General features: G+C 43.1%; 1 protein-coding gene across 1 annotated transcript in view; it reads left to right on the forward strand.

Annotated features, from left to right (window-relative positions):
* ACYP2 (acylphosphatase 2) overlaps positions 1 to 17,421 on the forward strand; it is a 32,167-nt gene extending 14,746 nt beyond the window's left edge. The window contains exon 4 of the mRNA XM_064651027.1: positions 16,813 to 17,421. Coding sequence (XP_064507097.1) covers positions 16,813 to 16,927 — 115 coding nt within the window. The 3' untranslated portion in view covers positions 16,928 to 17,421. The remainder of the gene's footprint in view (positions 1 to 16,812) is intronic.
* Positions 17,422 to 18,273: the final 852 nt, after the last annotated feature.

Below are 18,273 nucleotides of genomic sequence, written 5' to 3' on the forward strand. Positions count from 1 at the left end.
AAATGTCTTTAATCCCTGGTTTGTGGCGTGTTTCTGTTCCTCTGGCTGTGTGAGATGAGGCACCAACTCCTTTTGGTAGGAATGAACTTGAGAAGTGCAGTGCTGAGCTCCAGATCCATGTGTGGTGTCAGGTGTGGTGGAGGGAAAGAGGCAGAAGGAAACTCCCTGGATCTGTCAGACAGTCAGGGAAAACAAACTGAAATGTTGTGTTCCTGAACAGTGTAACTTCCCCTTGTTTTCAGTGTGTCCCTGCAGCAGCCTGGTGCAGTCAGGGACCTTTATTGGACATTTCTCCAGTTAAGTTTCACACTGTTTGATTTCAAGCACAAAACAAAAATGGACGAGGTTCAGATTTTTTTTTTTATTTGCAATTTCTGAAAATCCTTGGCTTGGGCAGCGAGGCTGAATACATTGGAGATTGGCAGGGTCTGTGGGGTTGAGTGAGTTCTCCTTAGCTTCCCCTTTGGAGCTCTGTAGGGTTTAAGTGGTGCCAAGAAACCATTTTCCAGTTGGCTTGGCGTGTACAGTGTCGTTACTGTCAGGAAAGTTTTGCTCAGGGTGTAGCTGAGTCCTGTGCCCTTGCGAAAACGGCCCAGGGAGCAGCACTGTTTTCATTTTTCCAGATGTATTTACCATTTCCAGAGCTGATCCTGAAGTCATGGCTCACTCCTGACTCATCAGGCAGAGGGTCCCTTGAGTCCTGAGTTTTCCGGAGTGCAAACAACCCTTTGGTCGCATCCACAACAGCAGGAATTGGCAGTTGTTTAATGAGTAACACATTGAGTCAATGTCATGATAAGGAATCATATTTACTCAGCAAAAATAATTAATTTTGACAATTAACCATCAGTTTGGGCAGTGGGTTATCAGGATACAATTCATCACTGGTGCTTTTGGGTTTGAGTCAGATATAATCCTAATAATGTTGTAGAAAATGAGTTATGAATGAGTTGGGAGCTGTGGTGTGGACGCTCTTCTATCAGCTTTTTAAAATACTACTTTCAGATATTGCTTTTACCAAATTACTGAAGGCAAGAATGTGCAAATAGGTCTGAAAGGGCTGAAGAAATGAAAATATCTGCCAATGCCACCAGTACTGGTGGGAACAAAAAGGTGACTTCTGAGATGATTTCACAGGAATGAAAATACCTTTGTCTAAATATATTTAATAAGCTGAATTCTGGGATAATGATGCTGATAGCAGGGAGTGGAATGACTATGAAAAGCCTTTTATTTATCTCTTCTGCAATACATAGACTGTCTTTTCTGCCTCTATTCCTTTTGCTAAAGAGACTATTGACACCACTCCTCATCAGTCTTTGAGTCAAGTGAAAGCATCCAAGATCTTCTTCAGGCATAAATTCTAATATTAAATCCTGCAGGCCTTTGTCTCTGAGTCTTCTACTTCACCTTATCCAGAGCTGGGGAAACCTTCTCCTCAACCAGCTGGCCTGTGCTCCTCTGTCTCGGTGCTCATATCAGAGTTCCTTCCCTGATTTTCCTCATTTCCTTTTTCTGGTTTCTCTGCTGACATCTCATCTCTGCTCTGCTGGGAGCTGCACTTCTCAGTCACTGGTACAACACTTTTGACTCTGGGTATCTATCTAAAAAAAAAAACCAACAAGACGATTTTAAGGGTGTTGTGTTTGGAGGATTTGATTCTCTTGTCACTGAAACAACTATGTGTATATTTTACTGAAATTAATCCTCGTTGATGTGCAGCAGAGGCTCTGTAGTTCAGTGTTTTCACACTAGATGTCAATCTACTTGCATATGTAGAAGTTGCTGTTTGGTGCCTTCTAGATATTTCTCTCACCAACTGCGCTGCCAGAATGCTGCTTTCCAGCTGCTTTGCAGGGGAGTCAGTGCCATGAGAAAAGGGATGAATTTAAATGTTCACCTTCTTTTGGTGGCTAAAGTTGAAGAAGACTCATTCCAAATGAGACAGCAGCTCTGGGGTTGCCAAGTGTAATTAAACCCTTTGATTTTTAGTAAAGCTGGTTTCAACAGCATGGAGTGAGAAGGGGGAAAGAATGAGGTAGAAATACTTTCTAATTGCTGAACAGCAGTTTAAGATTCCCATTAATGTGGTGTTGGTAGCTGTTTCTTGCTATTTGGAATGTTGTAGGTGCCATCCAACCCAGCCTTGGACATTTTCAAGGATGGGGCAGCCACAGCTTCTCTGGGCAGCCTGTGCCAGGGCCTGCCCTCCCTCCCAGGGAAGGATTCCTTCCCCATATCCATTCTAAGCCCACTCTCTGTCAGTTTGAAGCCATTCCCCCTTGTCCTGTCACTCCAGTTCCAGTTCTTTGTTCCTAATCTCTTTCTCTCTTTTCAAATACTATTTCTGCCAGGTCTGGTGGAAGTGAGGAGCCTTTCCCACCCTGCCATTGCAGAGCCAGCACTCCTGGTAACTGTTTAGGAGTGAATGTGACTAATTCCTGCTGGGAATGCAGCATTCAGTGGGATACATGGAATTTTCTAGTCACAGAGCAACTAGTAATTGTTACTAACCATGTAACTCCTTTGCTCATTGAATCAACCTCTTCCCCTGTGTTACAACCCCAGTCTTGTGTCTCCTCATCGGCCTCTTCTGAGGCCCCAGAGTGCAAAAGCTTTTCTTTTTTTCTACTTGAGCAGTGTTTAAAATGGTTTAATTAGTGTCTGTGGAGAACTTGACTCCAGTTGGGAATATCAAAGAACTATTTCCATGAAGATGTCTTGCATTATACTCTAATTCTGTCAGATTAAAGTATTAAAACAGTAATTCTGCCCTTGGTGTTGTGCAGGGGTTGTTACAATTTAGGCACAGTAACAGTAGTACACCAATGTAGGTAAAACCCTTCTGAAAGAAATATATTGGTTTTTGCATGTCCCTACTTGTTTGGATCAGAATTCATATTTTTGTATGTCTGAATCCAGGGATGAAACGTCACATACTTCTCAGCTGAATCTGATTTACAGTTGCATCCTAACTAATTGCATTAACTGCAAAGCCTTCAGTGCTTTGTCTGGGGCAAAAGAAAGCACCCCATGATTTTTTCATTTTTAGAATATGTATCAGTACCTTACTAATATAATTTCCCAGGATTTTCTTTAATAAACTGAAGAGAACAAAAATGCCAAACATCACTGAAGAACCAAGCTGTTTGGTATTCTCAGTCATTTGGAGATCTGGTCTGTGTTATTGAGACATCAGTTTAAAAAGTGAAAATACATTCAGCATGGCAGTAGAACAGACACCAGACAGAGCATCGTGGCTTGTTAAACTGGATTTGATTTCATTTGCATCAGCTCAGGTGGGAGAAAGTTACTGAAGGATTTTAAATATGCAGAGGCCTGAAGAATTTGTACTTCATAATGAAGATAATTGCAGATGAAGGCTGAGACAGGCCTGGATTTCTTAAAGAGCTCAATAAATAACTTGTTAATTACTGGGGAGGGGGTTGGTTCTAACATAGACAGGTTTGTTGGTTTTTTTGGTGCCTAATTCCACTTGGCAGCTCAAAATGCTTTGGAACTCCTGGAAAATAAAAATTCTTGGTTTGGGATTTTTAGGGGGTTTGCTGAAGGTCCTGTGTTTCTGATTGAGATTCCTGGAAGGAATATGGTGGCTTTTATAGTTATGCGTCATTTATTTTGTGTTATTTCATAGGGCTGAGTATCAGTTGAAGAGACACAAACTGGTCTGAAATGGCTGTTAAAAGTGGTGAATGTATATAAAGTAATAATTAATGAGGAATAATTTGCTTTCAAAAAAATTCTTTTGATGAGCTGGGATGATTTGTATTCTCTAGGCAGCATCTGTCATGCAACAGTTTCATTATCTGAAGGAATTTTGCCATAAGGGAAGTGTTTTGCATTCCATGGCAAACACAGCCTCTCCCAGGACTCACTGAGGTGCCCTGAAGAGCTGTAAGTAATAAGGAATTGCTTGGGACTTGAAGTTTTCTTTAAAACTGGGTTTGCTTCCAGCACATATGAGGAAGGAGTGCAATTTGAATGTTGCATAGTAACATCATAGAACAGATTTAGGCCCTTTATCACATTTTTACATAAAAATCCCCTGCTTTGAGAGCTGTTACTTGGGATCAGCCTACAAAAGTATTTTTGTAGAAGCACAGGAGTGGAAAGTGTACCTAGTTCTTCGTTTCTCTTGCTCCCATGTTTGAGCATATGAATGCAAAGGGAGGTTTGTTCCCTGTCACCTGATCTTCCATTCACACCCCGGAGATGTTCTGTCTCAGGTTTTACCCCTGATGTCAGACTTTGTGGTGCAGATGTTACTCCTGCCTTCTACAACCTCCCCAGCAACCAGGGAGAGGTTGTAGACTCCTTGTGTTCTCCTCAGCAGACTTGATGAGGAGAATAAAGAAAGGAAAAAGTGGAGAGGCAGAAAGATGGGTCCCTATGTAAGTGAAGTGCTCCCTCGTGCCCCTCAGTGTGCCTGGGGCTGGTGTGCAGCCAGGTTTCCATCAGAACCGTGGGGCTGTTCAGTCTGAACGTGGCAGCTGAGCTCTCCTGGTTCCTGTTAGAGCTGCAGCCCTGGCAGTGTTCCTGTCCCGTGCTCGTGGTGAATGGAACTGCAGTAAAGTGAGCTGTGCAGATAAAGGCCTCAGATTGTTTATGCATAGTTTGCTGTTCTGCTAATTTGTTCTCCTTGGGGCTTTCCCTGTTCAGTATTAATTAATCTTGTGAGGGTTGTGTATATATTTAGGTACAATAGATTCCATTGTCTTCCCTGTTGCTTCAGGGTTTGGTCAGTTGGTGTTTGCTGGTCACACCAGTGCTGCATCAACTGCACATCTGGGAAAAATGTGTGACTTCTTTCCTGGTAAAGTCAGAGGCTTGCATTTTGTGAAAGGTGGGCAACTGCCATCCCTTGACCCAGTTCTTGGTGCCCTCCAGCAGTGCTGGGGGTTCTGCGGAGAAGCTGCTCCAGCAATTCCAAGCTCTTTGTCCCTCTCCAGGCACAGCTGAGGAGCAGTGGATGGGCCTGGTGCTGTAACTACCTTGGAATGCAGGGAGAGGAGACCCAAGGCTTATTTCTCATCCAGCAGCTACACTTTGATTAGTTGGGCAGGTTTTTTTTGGCTTTGCTTTTATCACTTTACTGCTGCTGTAGGAGCAAAGCAGCAGATATTAATATTTAATGAAATATTCTGGATCTCAGCTGTGATCACGTTGCTTTTTGTCTGGACTAAAAAGGGCGTTGCCTCTTCAAGTTCCTGCTGGATTTCTTGTGTGAGGAGCTAAACCCAGATTTTATAAATCAGAATACTTCATCCTTGAGTTAGATATATTAGCAATTTTGGGGGTGTATGTCTGTAAGGGTTCAGGCTTTTGGCTTAAAAAGATTTAAAAATTAATATCCTGAATAGGAAGCTGTTTTAGTTGCTTAGATTTCATAGGTGTCACTGAACTGATCTTAACATACACCTCAAAGATAAAGGACTCTTAAGAAATGGACCCATCAATACTTATGAACTATGGGGCTTTGCCTTCTGTCATTGGAGAGGTAAGTCATCAACAATGTCCAACAGTTAGAAACAGGCTGGAAATAATATTTCAAGCTGAAATGCAGAATTTTATCCATTTGAGGGGATTAATTACGGAAGCATGGTAGTATTTACATACTATATCAGAATACGTGGATAAATAAGCAAAATCACATAAAGGAATAAAGGTTGTTTCTGTCATGGAGACGAAGGAAAGGACAGAAGGGTTAGTACCAGAGTAGTAAGAGATCTGTCAAGGCTTGAATCCTGGGCTCTTGTTTCCATTGTTTCAGTAAACAAAAAAAACCATGTAGGCAAGACTGACATCCTGTACTCAGTTTAAAGCCAAAGTGGGTGCACTGCTTTAATTAAATCAGTCCTTTCTACTGCTTTATATTGTGAGAGAAAGTTGTTCTCTGGTAAAGATCCACTTCTCTACTTGCAGGCACCTTCCTAATAACTCCTGCAGTTCTTGTGCTGCCTTTGTCCTGGAGCAAAGGAACAGGAGAGCCGAGTTCCCTGTGGGAATTCTGAACTTGGAACAGTGCTCTGGCTTTATTGGGGCTACACAGTGCACTGAGAGCTTCCTACCAGGGCAGGGGAGTTAGACATGTGGTTGACAAAATTTGAGTTATTTATGTAATTTTTCAAGTTCTGTGGGTAAATTCCTGGCATTGCAATGAAAAGTGAGGCAACAACTGATCCTGGGCTGGTTATGGCACCTATGTGTTCAATGCTTAGAATCAGCACTGCAAGTGTTCACTGTCTAATGAATTCCTAGAATCCTTGGGGACTGGATCTTGACATCTGTTGGCTTCCAAATGCCAGGGTTTCCAGTCTGCTGGAGGAACTGGGTGCTAAAATAATGCAGTTAGTGTGTCCCCAAGAGGAGATGTGCTCTGGAGAGTAAGGCACTGTGGTATGCAGGAGTTTGAGCCATGTTTTATTTTCAAAGTGCATATCTTCTGAATTGGAAACCTATGTGTAGTTACTATATTCTATGTGGAGTTGTCAGAGCAAAGATTGGCTCCTTGTATATCCTTTTCTGGGCTGTGTACAAATGCAGATTTGCCCCAGGTAGGGGTATTTCTCTTCTTTTTGCAATCCCAGCACTTGTGCTCCTTCAGAAGTCTTTGCATGTGTGTTTGCTAATGAAAATTCCAGCAGAATAAGCAACCACTTATTTCTCCAAACACCGGGAGAAGGATTCAGTGGGAAGTGAGGAACGAAACCCTGACTCTGCACTTGGAATGTGCCTCTCAGGAGTGATGTGCTCTGAGCTCCTTCCTGCTCTGTTCTGTCTGTCTGGTGCTGAAATCTGGCACGGAATCCTAAATGTTCTCAAAAAGCAGGCCTTGCTTATCCTGGAATGGGAATTCTGAAGGCTTTCAGTGTCCCTGTCTGGAGGCAGATCTGTTCCAGCCACTCTTTCCATCCCACATATGCCCTGTCCTGAATTTCATTGCAGCTGTTGTGAAGTTCACCTTTAACTGGTAGCATTTCTATAGTGTTTGGACTGGGTTTTTTTTCTTGTTCTTACAAACTGCACGATGACATGAACTGCTCTGACATGGGCTCTGTGAAGTGATTGGTTTAGAACAGCTCCCCCAATCATACTCTGATGTTTGTGAGTTGGCATAACTCCTCCTATAAATTATTAGTTTTGTTTGTTTTACTTCTCAGGTCTTGAAGGAAAACATCTTTTATTCTCTCTGCACTTAAAAATGGCCAAACCAACCATGAGTGAATTCCAAGAGCCTTTTGAGAGGTTTTATTCTAGGAATGCTTCAATGTCTTCTCCTCCATTCCAGCTCCCTGCCTTTGGAAATCTTTGTCACTGGAAGCACCAATGAACTCAAAGTTTATTTTGAGATCAGTTGAGTTTTCGTTTGACTTATTTTTTCAGTTCTAAGGAAGAAGTAACCTTGTGCTATAGTCCTGAATCCATGAATGCTCTTGGAAAGCCCTTTCTCTGGGTTGTGTGCAAGCTTTGTAATGGAAAAGAAAATTTTGTTTCCAAGTGGAGAATCTTGATTTGCCTGGTAGCATTCCATACTCACCCTGTTGTGTCCTAATGAGGCAATTAGCTACAAACCCTAAGCTTTGTCAAGCATAAGGTTAATGAAATATTTGCACATGAATTTCAGTGAAATTAGCCAATAGCGAAATTCATGGTTTTTCCAGGATTTTTTCGTAGCTCTCAGTTCACATCACAACAGAGAACTTCAAAAAAAGGGGGGAGGGAAAGGAAGAAAATGGCATAAATGTCAGAAAACAAATGACATGTCTGATACTTCTTGACAGCCCCTGAAGCCTGAAGGGAAGATGGAGGGGGGGAAAAAGGCAAGATGGGGTTTAGGAGCACATTTATACTTTGTGCCAATAATTCTTTTCTTACCAAGCATCTTAAAATACCCAAACCTGCTGTATATTAAGAAATTATAAAGCATAGGCAACAACAGTAAAAACGGGTGCAGGAGGAGGTGCTCATGAACAGTTATTGACAGGACTTATTTAGGAATGCTTGGAAACAGTGTGCAACAGTTTTCTTTCCAAGATGCTTTATTTGACTTGGGCTCTCTTAGATGTTTATTTCTTGTAAGTATTCGTAGCTCTCTGTGTAAATCTTGTAAAAAGGTCAAGCCCATCTCCCTGTGCTCATTACGAGTGTTACTGTTGGCTTTAGTAGGAATAAGATGCTGCCTTTAGCAGAATTCTGCTTTTATTGTACTTTCTGAAGTCTGAAACTCTCAGCAGCAAAAGCATGTGCTGTTAAAGGGCAGACTGGGAGTCAGCAGGGAAATGTCCAAAACAAAGGGGAGGTTCAGGTGGAAAGATCAAGCCAATCATCCTCAATAATAAAGTAAATCTGGTTGTAAGTGGGAACTTCAAGTGGCAAAAACCATCCCTGCCTTGAGAGGGTGATAGCTTGGGATTCCCAGACTGGGTTTACTTTGTAGGGAAAAGGATTTATTTTTTTTCCTAGAGAGTAATCTATTTCTGGATGCATTTTTGTCCCTGTTGCAAACAAACAGGAAGATATTTTCAGGTGCACAGCCTGCAGAGCAGGTTCATGCAAACATGATGTAGTACAGCACAGGAGCCAAGGAACAGCAAGAACACGTATCAGATCTTATTTCAGCAAGTATTAAGGGCCTTGTTGAACAGTGTTTTTTACACAAAGAAACATTGACCCAAGATCCTTGTTCATGCTCTGCTGGCTTCCTCGGAGCTCTCCGGGTGTTTTTCTCCTCAGTGAGCACATCCAGAGTGACAGTGCAGAGACCCCCGCACGGGCTGTGCCCTCGGGGTGCTGTGCTCCAGAAATCTTTCTTCTATCGAGGTTTTTTAGTATTAATAGAAAATATCAAGCCCAACAATTAGAGATGTTACAGAGCTGGCTGGGGTGCTGTTGGCATGGAGGAGATCAAGTTGAGAGTTACATCTGGTTCTCTTGTTTGAGATTCAGCTGATCTATCCAGCATCCCTTCTATTGGAGAGGTTTGGGATCAGGGCTTGGAAGGCTTCTTAGGTGAGGTATTTAATAAAGTGAAATGATAACTTTATGGAACTTAAAAAGCCAGGGGAAAAGGAGATATTTTTTTTTTGTATTAGATCTGTCACAAATGGTATTTTGAACGTGTGTCAAGTCATGAGGAAAACATCCTAAAGAAGCAATGTGTTGAAGAAGGAGAACAGTTTTCTTGCTGTAAATGAAGTACAGTTCCTTGGGCTGTGCCAGTGTGGAAGAAAGCAGCTGGTGCCAGGAGGTCTGTCTGCCCTTCCACGGGGACAGCCTGGCACATCCCACCCTGGGGCCTCCCCTGCCTCGGGCTGTTGTGTCTGGAGGCACCTCAGGGCAGCTGGGACAGGGTGTCTTTGGGAAGAGTGTGATGGAAACAATAAATAATACATCTCCTAGTGCCTGGTAACAAAGGGGATGTTCTTCCCAGGGAATATTGTCTGTGCATCTTGTGCATGGCAGGTGCAGTGCCCCCTCCCCTGTAACCACCGTGCTGGGGGCACCTCTGGGGGGCTGGAAACCTCCAGGAACTCCTCTCAAGGAGAGAACAGAGGAGCTGTAACATCCTCACAGCAATCTTCTGCTTCCCCCTTATTGCAGCTATATTTGTAAAGCCAAAAAAAAATAGAGCATCTTAGAACTAAAGTCTTGACAAAGCTCAGATTTTCTCAGCTTATAAAACTTAAGCAAACTGTTAACTAAGTGTAAACCACTTGTTTTCCTGTGCAGTTGTGCTCTAATAGAACGTTATTAAAACCTTTTCCTGTCCTTTTTATTCAGATTCTAAAATGTCTGTGTTGTATCACAGTTGCTTTAAAAAAAGGCAGCTTGAGGTTGAAGGTTAAAAAGCTGGGTGTAGCTGCTTCCTTGGAAAGTGTGCAATTTAAATCAACAAATTGAGTTACACAGTGTAAAATCAAGGGGGAAAAATGGAGCTGAGCTGGCTGAATGCTTAACAAGAACATTTCAACACTTCTGCAAGCTAGAGTTGAAAAGAAACCCGAAATTCTCTGTTGTGAGCTGACCTGTTGGCTTGTGAGTATTTCAGTAGGCATTTTAGGGAAAGGTAAATTTATATATGGTCACTGGAAATGTTAAATATTGTCCCTCAGTCTTGCTCAGTGCTCTACAAAATGGTGATGCTTCCCTTTAAGGTTTAAATTGGAAATGGCAGCTTCTCAGTGAGCTTTCTTGGGGTTTTTTTCAGTCTTTTAACAATCCAAAGAGATCTGTAAAGTAAGGGAGACTTTTGAGGAAAATAGCAGGATCCCAGTGGGGATTGAAGGAATTCACTCTGATTTGGTCTGGCATTATTTTTAGTTCTTGCATAATAAATTCATCTGTTCTTTCTGTGTAAATCTCTCAGCTACACCGAGGATGCAGCAAGTGTGGCAGTGGGGGTGCTGGTGCTGCTGTGGCTGGACCTGGGTGCCAGGGAACAGATTCCTGGTTGGACTTGTCCTCTGGACAAGTTGGGATTTTGCCAGGCTGTGTAACAACAGGGGTTTTGTGGGGCTGAACTGGTCAAGTGTGGTGATTCACTGCGACCTTGCAGGGCTCTGGAATGGCCAAGGGGAGGGTTTGAGGGTCACTTGGAGGTGGAAGTTGGTCAGAGGCGGGAGTCCTTTCCCCCTCCTTCAGTCTGCAGTGCCCTGTCTGCCCTGGGTGCAGTTTGGGGGGGATGGTGCTGAGCTGTCCTTTCTCAGCAGCTTTCCTTGGTACCAACAGCAGCAGTTCCTCCTCATTCCAGCTTCCTGTGGCCTTGGATTCAGTAGCTGGGGGATGAACTTGCAGTGGCATTCTGTGCAGTGAGTGGGGTTAGCCAAAATTCCTGCTCTGCCTGGGGAGCCAACTTGTCTCCTGTAGAGGCAGATGGATTACAGGGAGAAAATACAATGGGCCTTTTGGCTGCTCCTGGCTTTCTGGGATGTTTACTGCCCTGGGAAGACAAGCTTAAGTGGAAATTCCCTTTGTCTTGTGCTTTCTGTAGGTCAGTGTGGACAGAAGAGCTTGTTTAAGTTACTGGAATGGCTGAATTTGGTTTTACTTTTCATTTGCTTCTTTACTTTGGACCAAGTGACTGCAATGTTGCTTAGATTTTTCTGATAAGTTCTCTGAGAGAAGCCAAAATTGACTTGCCTGACATGGTTTAAACAAAGAGGTATGCTGATAACTTTTAATAAAAATATACTTATGATCTCATGTTGAAATTATTAAATTCTCCTTGAAGGTTCCCAAAGCGATTAACAGGAAAAATGCACAACAGATCTTGGCACTGTGTATGACAAAAAAACAACTCCAGGCTTGGTTTCTTTCCTTCTGGGATAATTCCTCCTCTTCAAAGTAATAGGTGAAGACATTTAACATAGATCAGATATCCATGGCAAAGTAAATTGGAGGTGCACAGAGCCAAATTCTGTGTTAATGCAAACTAGTCATGATCACTTTAACATCAAAAGAGTCTTTCCAGTAACATCCAGAACATGATGAGTAACATACAAGTCATTTTTCTAGAGTTCATAAGTAGAAATACATCACCAAAATGTGTATTTGAGGCTTTTTCAGTCCCGTGTCCCACAATATCTGTGGTATCTCAGATCCTGCTAATTTGCCCTCGCTGCTGACATACTTTGCAATGTACCTCGAGGAAAAGCTCCTTGTGGATTCCCTGGGGAAGTGCTGGCCCTGGGAGCAGCAGGGAAGGAAGGAATAAACAAATTAACAGCATCCATCTGACAGCTGTGTTTAAAACACCCAGTCAGGCCCCAGTTCTGATTAACCATCTCTGTCCCTCTCTAGAGCAGTTCCATTCCTCGTGTTAAACACCCGAGGGGCTGAGCCATTCCCGTTTTTGGGAAGCAGGGAGCACAGCCAGGCTCCCACCCCCTCCAGGCTCCAGCTCTATTCTGGGCCACTGTGCCCACGCCTGAGCAGGTTGTTTGGTTTCCAGCCCTCCCACTTGTTGGGCTGTATCCTGCAGTTGTTGGGCTGTATCCTTCCATCCTGCTGCTTTGGCTCCCTGGGTTTAATCCTCTGGAGTAACCCCTCCCTTGGCTGGGATTTGCTGGGGCCACCTGAATAAAGGGGCTGAAATTCCCCTCCCTTGCACTTTGCTTTGTTCTCCCTCTATGACTTCCCCTCCTTTTGCAGGGGTGCACATATGGTTTGAGTCCTCTTGGTCTTGTTCTGCACCAAAATATTCTTCCCAGCATCCCTCATGTGTTTTCTTCCAGAACCTGTTTTCTTCCCCTTATTAGGGCCTTTTGCTCAAGTTAAAGTGCTAAGTGTGTTTTGATTGGATTTTTTTCACAGGGCACACGGCTTCAAATTCTGTCAAATCCCAAGGTTTTGTTCTTCCTGCTACTTTTGCACAACAGTAAACCTTTATAAATTTTCTTTCCAGAATCCTCTTTTCCTCTTAGGCTCTGGCAGCAGGAGCAGAGGTGTGGGGACAGTGCAATGGCTCTGTGCTCAGCTGGGAGGTGTCTTTACTACCCAGGCCATTGGAGGCTTTACCTACTGTATTTCAGGTTCATAAAAACACAGATTGTAAGTGAAATATTCCTAGCCCTAAAGATTGAAGAGAAAAGCTTGAAAGCCATGGCTAAAGCTCTTCCCAAAAGCTCAGACTCCAGGCAGCAGTGAGAGAATGCCACGTTTCCTCTGTGAACGTGGAAATACCAAAAGATTTATGAGAATTGGACGGTGCTGTTGCAGAAGGCAACAATATTTTGGAGGTATTTTATAAATATTTGCAAGTCTAGTCTATATGCTGTCACAGATGTAAATACAACCTTCAAAAAGCAACCTCCTTTTCAGTATTTTATCTTAAACAAAGGGAAATCCAGTATAAACAAACCAGTGCCTTTATTTTCTCTCCCTCTAAATAAGAGCACACGTTTCTTTTGTTCCACTTCAGTGATGCTGTGCTTGAGGTGAAGAGAAAGGAATATTCCTAATTTGTCTAGTCCACCAGGTATTAATGCTGTATTGGCATTAATGGCATTTTTATATATCATATCATGTGTACAATATATACAGTATATATTATATAAATATTAATGGCACTTCCAGCTCCTTTTCTAGCACTGTGGACTGTAAATTTTTCCCATATCAGGATAAAAGTTCGGGCCTCTGCATACAATAAAAGATGAACTATTGTAGGGAAATATTTCAGTCAGAGAACAATGCCAAGGAAGCTGTTTATTTTAGAGAAATCTGGTTTATAGCATAGGTTGGAGTTAAAAAACCTTATTCAGGAAATCAGAAGGTTGCTTTGTTTCCTTAGTATTCCAAGCACAGTGGTTTTCAGGGCTGTGCCAGCATTATTAACTGTGCTTATTAATGCTGGCACTCAGTGCCCTGGTTTAGTTGACATGATGGTGTTTGGTCAAAGGTTGGATTTGATGATCCTGGAGGTAGTTTCCACCCTTTAACGATTCGGTGACTATCCTGCACTGCAGGGGGGAGGCTCCCTAACTAACATTTCCAGACAGCTCTCCAGGTTTGACCTGGTCAGGCTCTGTGGTAGGCACGTGTTCCCGCTTGGAATGCTGTGCCCAGGCGGGCTGTTCCAGCAAGGATCCGGGGTGGGGTGGAGCAAACGCAGCTCTTCAGATGTTGTTTTCCAGCGCCGTGATGAATGGGAAGAGCTCCGTTGCCTCGGTGATGAGCCGCCGCAGCTTAACAAGGCTCCTTTAGCTAATGAAGTGATAAAAGGGGAAGAAGGACAGATCCAATTCTTTTAGGTTCCCAGGAGTAAACCCCCATGGAGAGGGGGATAAGGGAACTGCGTGGTTGGCTTGGGAAGCGTTTCAGGAGCGCTGGCCTGGCTTCTCGCCCGGACAGGGAGGTTGTGTCACTCAAACCTGACTCAGAGGGATCAGACTGTGGCCAAGAGTCACTCCATGGACACGCAGTGCTTGAGTTGGAGAGAGACTTTGGACAAGGCCTGGAGTGACAGGACAAGTGGGAATGGCTTCAAACTGACAGAGAGTAGGTTTAGATTGGATATTGGGAAGAAATTGTTCCCTGTGAGGGAGGGGAGGCCCTGGCACAGGTTGCCCAGAGAAGCTGTGGCTGCCCCATCCCTGGAAGTGTCCAAGGCCAGGCTGGACGGGGCTTGGAGCAACCTGGGCTAGTGGAAGGTGTCCCTGCCCATGGCAGGGGGCGGGTTCTTTATGGTCTCTCCAAGCCAAACCATTCCATGAAATAAAACATAGTAGGGAATAGCTATTTTCAGATATATCCCTCTAAACTGGCTGCTTTGAGGAGTCCAGAACAAGAGCAGAGCTCTTGTTCTGGACTCCTCAAAGCAGCCAGTTTAGAGGGATATATCTGTTAAAATTGAAGATATATCTGTTAAAATTGAAGACTAAGCCCTGTGGTGTCCTGTGACAGGAATGTCCTCGTTTGCTTCACACAAGTGGGGTGGAGGATGTCTTCACACTCCTGAGGAGCAGTGAATGTTGAAGTGGGTGCTATAAGTGACAGGCTAAAACTCCAAGTGCTGGTGATTTGTAGCTCATCTCCTGCACATGGAGATGTGAAGCAAAAAGAAATTAGGAAGGCTGAGAGAAGCAAGAGGAGGGCACAGAACCTTGTCTTAGCTGTTCCTCTGGGTACTCCTGAGTTAATACTGTTTTTAAAAATACCACTGCTAGCAAAGAGATTGGAGATGACATTTCATGCTCTTGAGATAAATGAGGAAGCAACTGTAACTTCTAGGAAATCCTGATTTCCTGCTTGCTTAGCTTGTAAAAAATGTGTTTTTTCATAGCATTGGTGATTGGGCTGTGACTTGAGCAGGGAGAGGGGAGATGGGTGAGCAAAGTCCTCAGCTTCCTGCCCTACCTCCTGCATTAAATAAAGAATAAAACACATCCTATAAGGAGTTTTCCATGGAGCTGGGTTGCTCTAACTGGATTTTCATAATCTGTGCTCTGTCCTTATTCATGGGAGAGTATGTGGAGCTGAGAATGGATCAAGGTTGCCCTGGGCAGAGTTTGCAGTTATTCTTTCACACAGTGGAGCCTGGGAGGTGGAAGCAGCCAAGTGTGAATCTTTGCTGTGAAGGCTGGACAAGGAATATATTCCTTTTGACTTTGTCCAGGATAAATTCACCTTCAGAGTGGGGAAGGAAAAAGAAATAGTCTGTTCGCTTCTGGTTGTCACATTATTGAAACAATAATCTTTGCTATTTTTAGAATATTAATTCAGTATCTCAAATACATGTTCTTCCTTCTCACTCAAGGACATCCAACTTCATTAGAGACTTTCCTGGTAAATAAAAAGGGCCTCTTCAGTTTTTTTTTTCCTAGTAAGGAGCAAAATGGGCTGGTCTGTCCTTAGACCTTTCTCCTTCTGTTGGAATGTCTGTCTTGCACAGAATGGGAAGTTGGGTTGTCCTATTTCACTCCTGGACTCCTATTCCTGTCAGATATTCCTTACTGGGAATGCTCCACCTAAAGCAGGGGAGAAGGGAGGTGTTGTTCACAACAGCAAAGAACAAGAGGTGTGAAGGTGTGGAAACATGTGGCAAATATTTATACTGGAGTTCCTCAGTGCTGAATTGAGGTGAATCCCACTTGGAATGTGAGAAACTTGGGTCTGCTTTCTGTTTCATAGAACATTTTTCCAGGTGGAACTGCTATTTTAGTGCTAAAATGGGACTGAAGGCAGGTCTGTGCCAGTGGTGAGATCAATCTGTGAGGGATTAGCATAATTTATGAGGAAATGATTTGTCTCTGATTTAAAAAAAATCCTGCACATGGGGTCTCGAGCAAGATGTTTCTGTGTCTCAGGTGTGATACAATGATTTACTGGCTCAAGATAAGCAACCTCTAAGCACAGTTGTCATTATAAAGACAACAAAATGGTCTCACTGCAAGGATATTGCATTTTATAATGCTCAGTGTGATTTTTTTTTTTGTAAAGGATTAATTAGCAAGACTCTTAATAAGGCAACTTTTATTGTCTTCAAATCAGAATTTAAATGAATGATTATGGCTAATACTAATGAGTTATGTATCTATACCTGCTTATGCATTATAAAAGGTGTTTGTGGGGAAATATTTCTCCTTTGATTTGTCACACTAAAACACTTCCTCCTTCCTATTTCTGAGAGTTTAGTACAGCCAAAAATGCTGACCAAGTGTTTTCTGCAAATAACCCTCTCTAAGCACTCACCTGCTGCATCTCCAGTGTTTGGCTGTACAGTTATCCAGAGTGCCTGTGTAACACCCAGAATTTATTACAGACCAGTGTTGCTTTGACATCATTTTGATTTTTGTTTGCTCTGCCTTTTGCTGGTTTTGAATTCATTAATTTTCATTTCAGTTCCCATTCTCTTAGTCGTCAGCAGAGGGTCAACTGGCTGTTGGAATTCTGGTTTTGTGCAATTTTTGGATTATAAGTGGGTTTTTAGGTTCTTGCTAAAGAATAGCATTGAATCTGCAAAGGTAATTATACCTATTTTAATGCTATTAATAGTGTTTAAAAGGGATCATTGCAGTAAATCAGCTTTAGCCTTTTTGTCAGCTGTGATTTTATGTAATATTGTGTAATACTCCTCGAAACACTGGTGGCTTTTAAATAGCTTGGCTTGCTTTTAAAGGAGAGAGGGAGCAAAAACAGAAACCAGTGTATTTGGGGTAGTTTCCTTATTGAAAGATGCTTTTTATGGCTCTCAAAATAAATAAAAAAAAAAAAGAAGAGGGGAAGGCATGACAGGAGAATAAACCCCAGCTGTCCAGTGTGTCACCTGTTAACCCTCTCCCGTTTTTCCTGCAGGAAATCCTGGCTGAGCAAAGTTGGGAGCCCGAGTTCCCGCATCGACCGGACAAACTTTTCCAACGAGAAGGAGATTTCCAAGCTTGACTTCTCGGGGTTTAGCACCAGATACTGACAGAAGGAAACATCCCAAAGAACAGAGATGTTTCTGCTCCATGATATTTGCTGTGCCTCCATCCAGTGTCACCAATACTAGAGATAAACATAAATGCCCCACTGTTCCCACCAAGTAAGAATTCCTAGTTTTGCTGTGTTAGCCACCTCACACCAGGGATGTCAACATTTACCATCTAAAATGCCAATATCTAATTTATTGCAGCTCCAGAGACAGATAAATGCTTAGAAGTGTCAGTGGTTATCTGTGCACAATGAGACTTGTTACATACAGCCATATGGTACCTGATCTTTACACTGTGATTCATCTTTCAGCTGCAAAATAATAAATTCATGTTCTGCTGTTTGTAGTCTCACCAAAAATACTTAATGGCAGAGCTGGAACACAGAGGTTTATTGTAACAGCTCTGTGCTGTAGATGATGCTCTTTGGGTTAACTGGTTAAGGTGCAGTGGTAATTTAAAATAAATTAAAATAAATATAAGTTGCCTCAAACTGGGATTATCTAACCAGCTGTGGTTTAAAGTTCTCCATAATAATGCAGATAAATCTTGGAACAAGATGATGAAATGTGTGTCCTCTCACCCTGTTTTTTTCCTTGTCTCACTGCAGCTCACATCCATAGTGACTAGAAAGGATGTTTTGATCTCTTTGCTTTTTTTGATGTTCTTACTAGAACTGAAGATCCCAGTGCTTTCCCTTGTGGATGTGTTTGCTCCTGAGTTAAGGCCGTGTGTTGGAACCTGGTTGAACCTGCTGCACCCACAGCCATCAGTTCAAGTCCGTGGAAGGTCCTGGTCCTGTGCTTGCAATAACCCCTGGAGGGTCTGTGCAGAGTGGAGCCAGTGCTCACCTTCAGTGCTCTCTCCACAGGCACCACGGGGTCAGGCAGGGCTGGATCACACCCACCCCCTCTGCTGCCCTGGGGGGTCGGGATTAGGATGCACCAGAAGACTCCATGAGGATACTTAAGCTGATATTCCCACTGGCTGCCCTGTGCCCCTTCCTAGGGTAGGTGGTGTCAATTTAGGCAGCTTCACCAAATCTGCCGTTCATGGGTTTAATTTCAGACAGGACACTTCACTCTTCCATCTGTGCAAGGTGTGCACAGAAAGGTATTTGTGCCCACAACTAGATTGATTTTTCTCTGGGCCTTTGTGCATGAAGGAGTAAAATCTCCTTTCCAGAATTTGCAGGAGTTAATTTTAAATTGTGCAGTGATTCTACACAAGCACCCTTTGTTGAAGTCATGGCCAGTGACTCTGGTTCGGCTCCTGGTAAATGGCAAAGTTCAAGTGTAGCAGGAGCTCAATAGCAGCTCCATCCTCTTGGAAAACTGTTCCCTGC

This window comes from Pseudopipra pipra, chromosome 3 (genome assembly GCF_036250125.1).
Source record: "Pseudopipra pipra isolate bDixPip1 chromosome 3, bDixPip1.hap1, whole genome shotgun sequence".
NCBI classification, from domain to species: domain Eukaryota; kingdom Metazoa; phylum Chordata; class Aves; order Passeriformes; family Pipridae; genus Pseudopipra; species Pseudopipra pipra.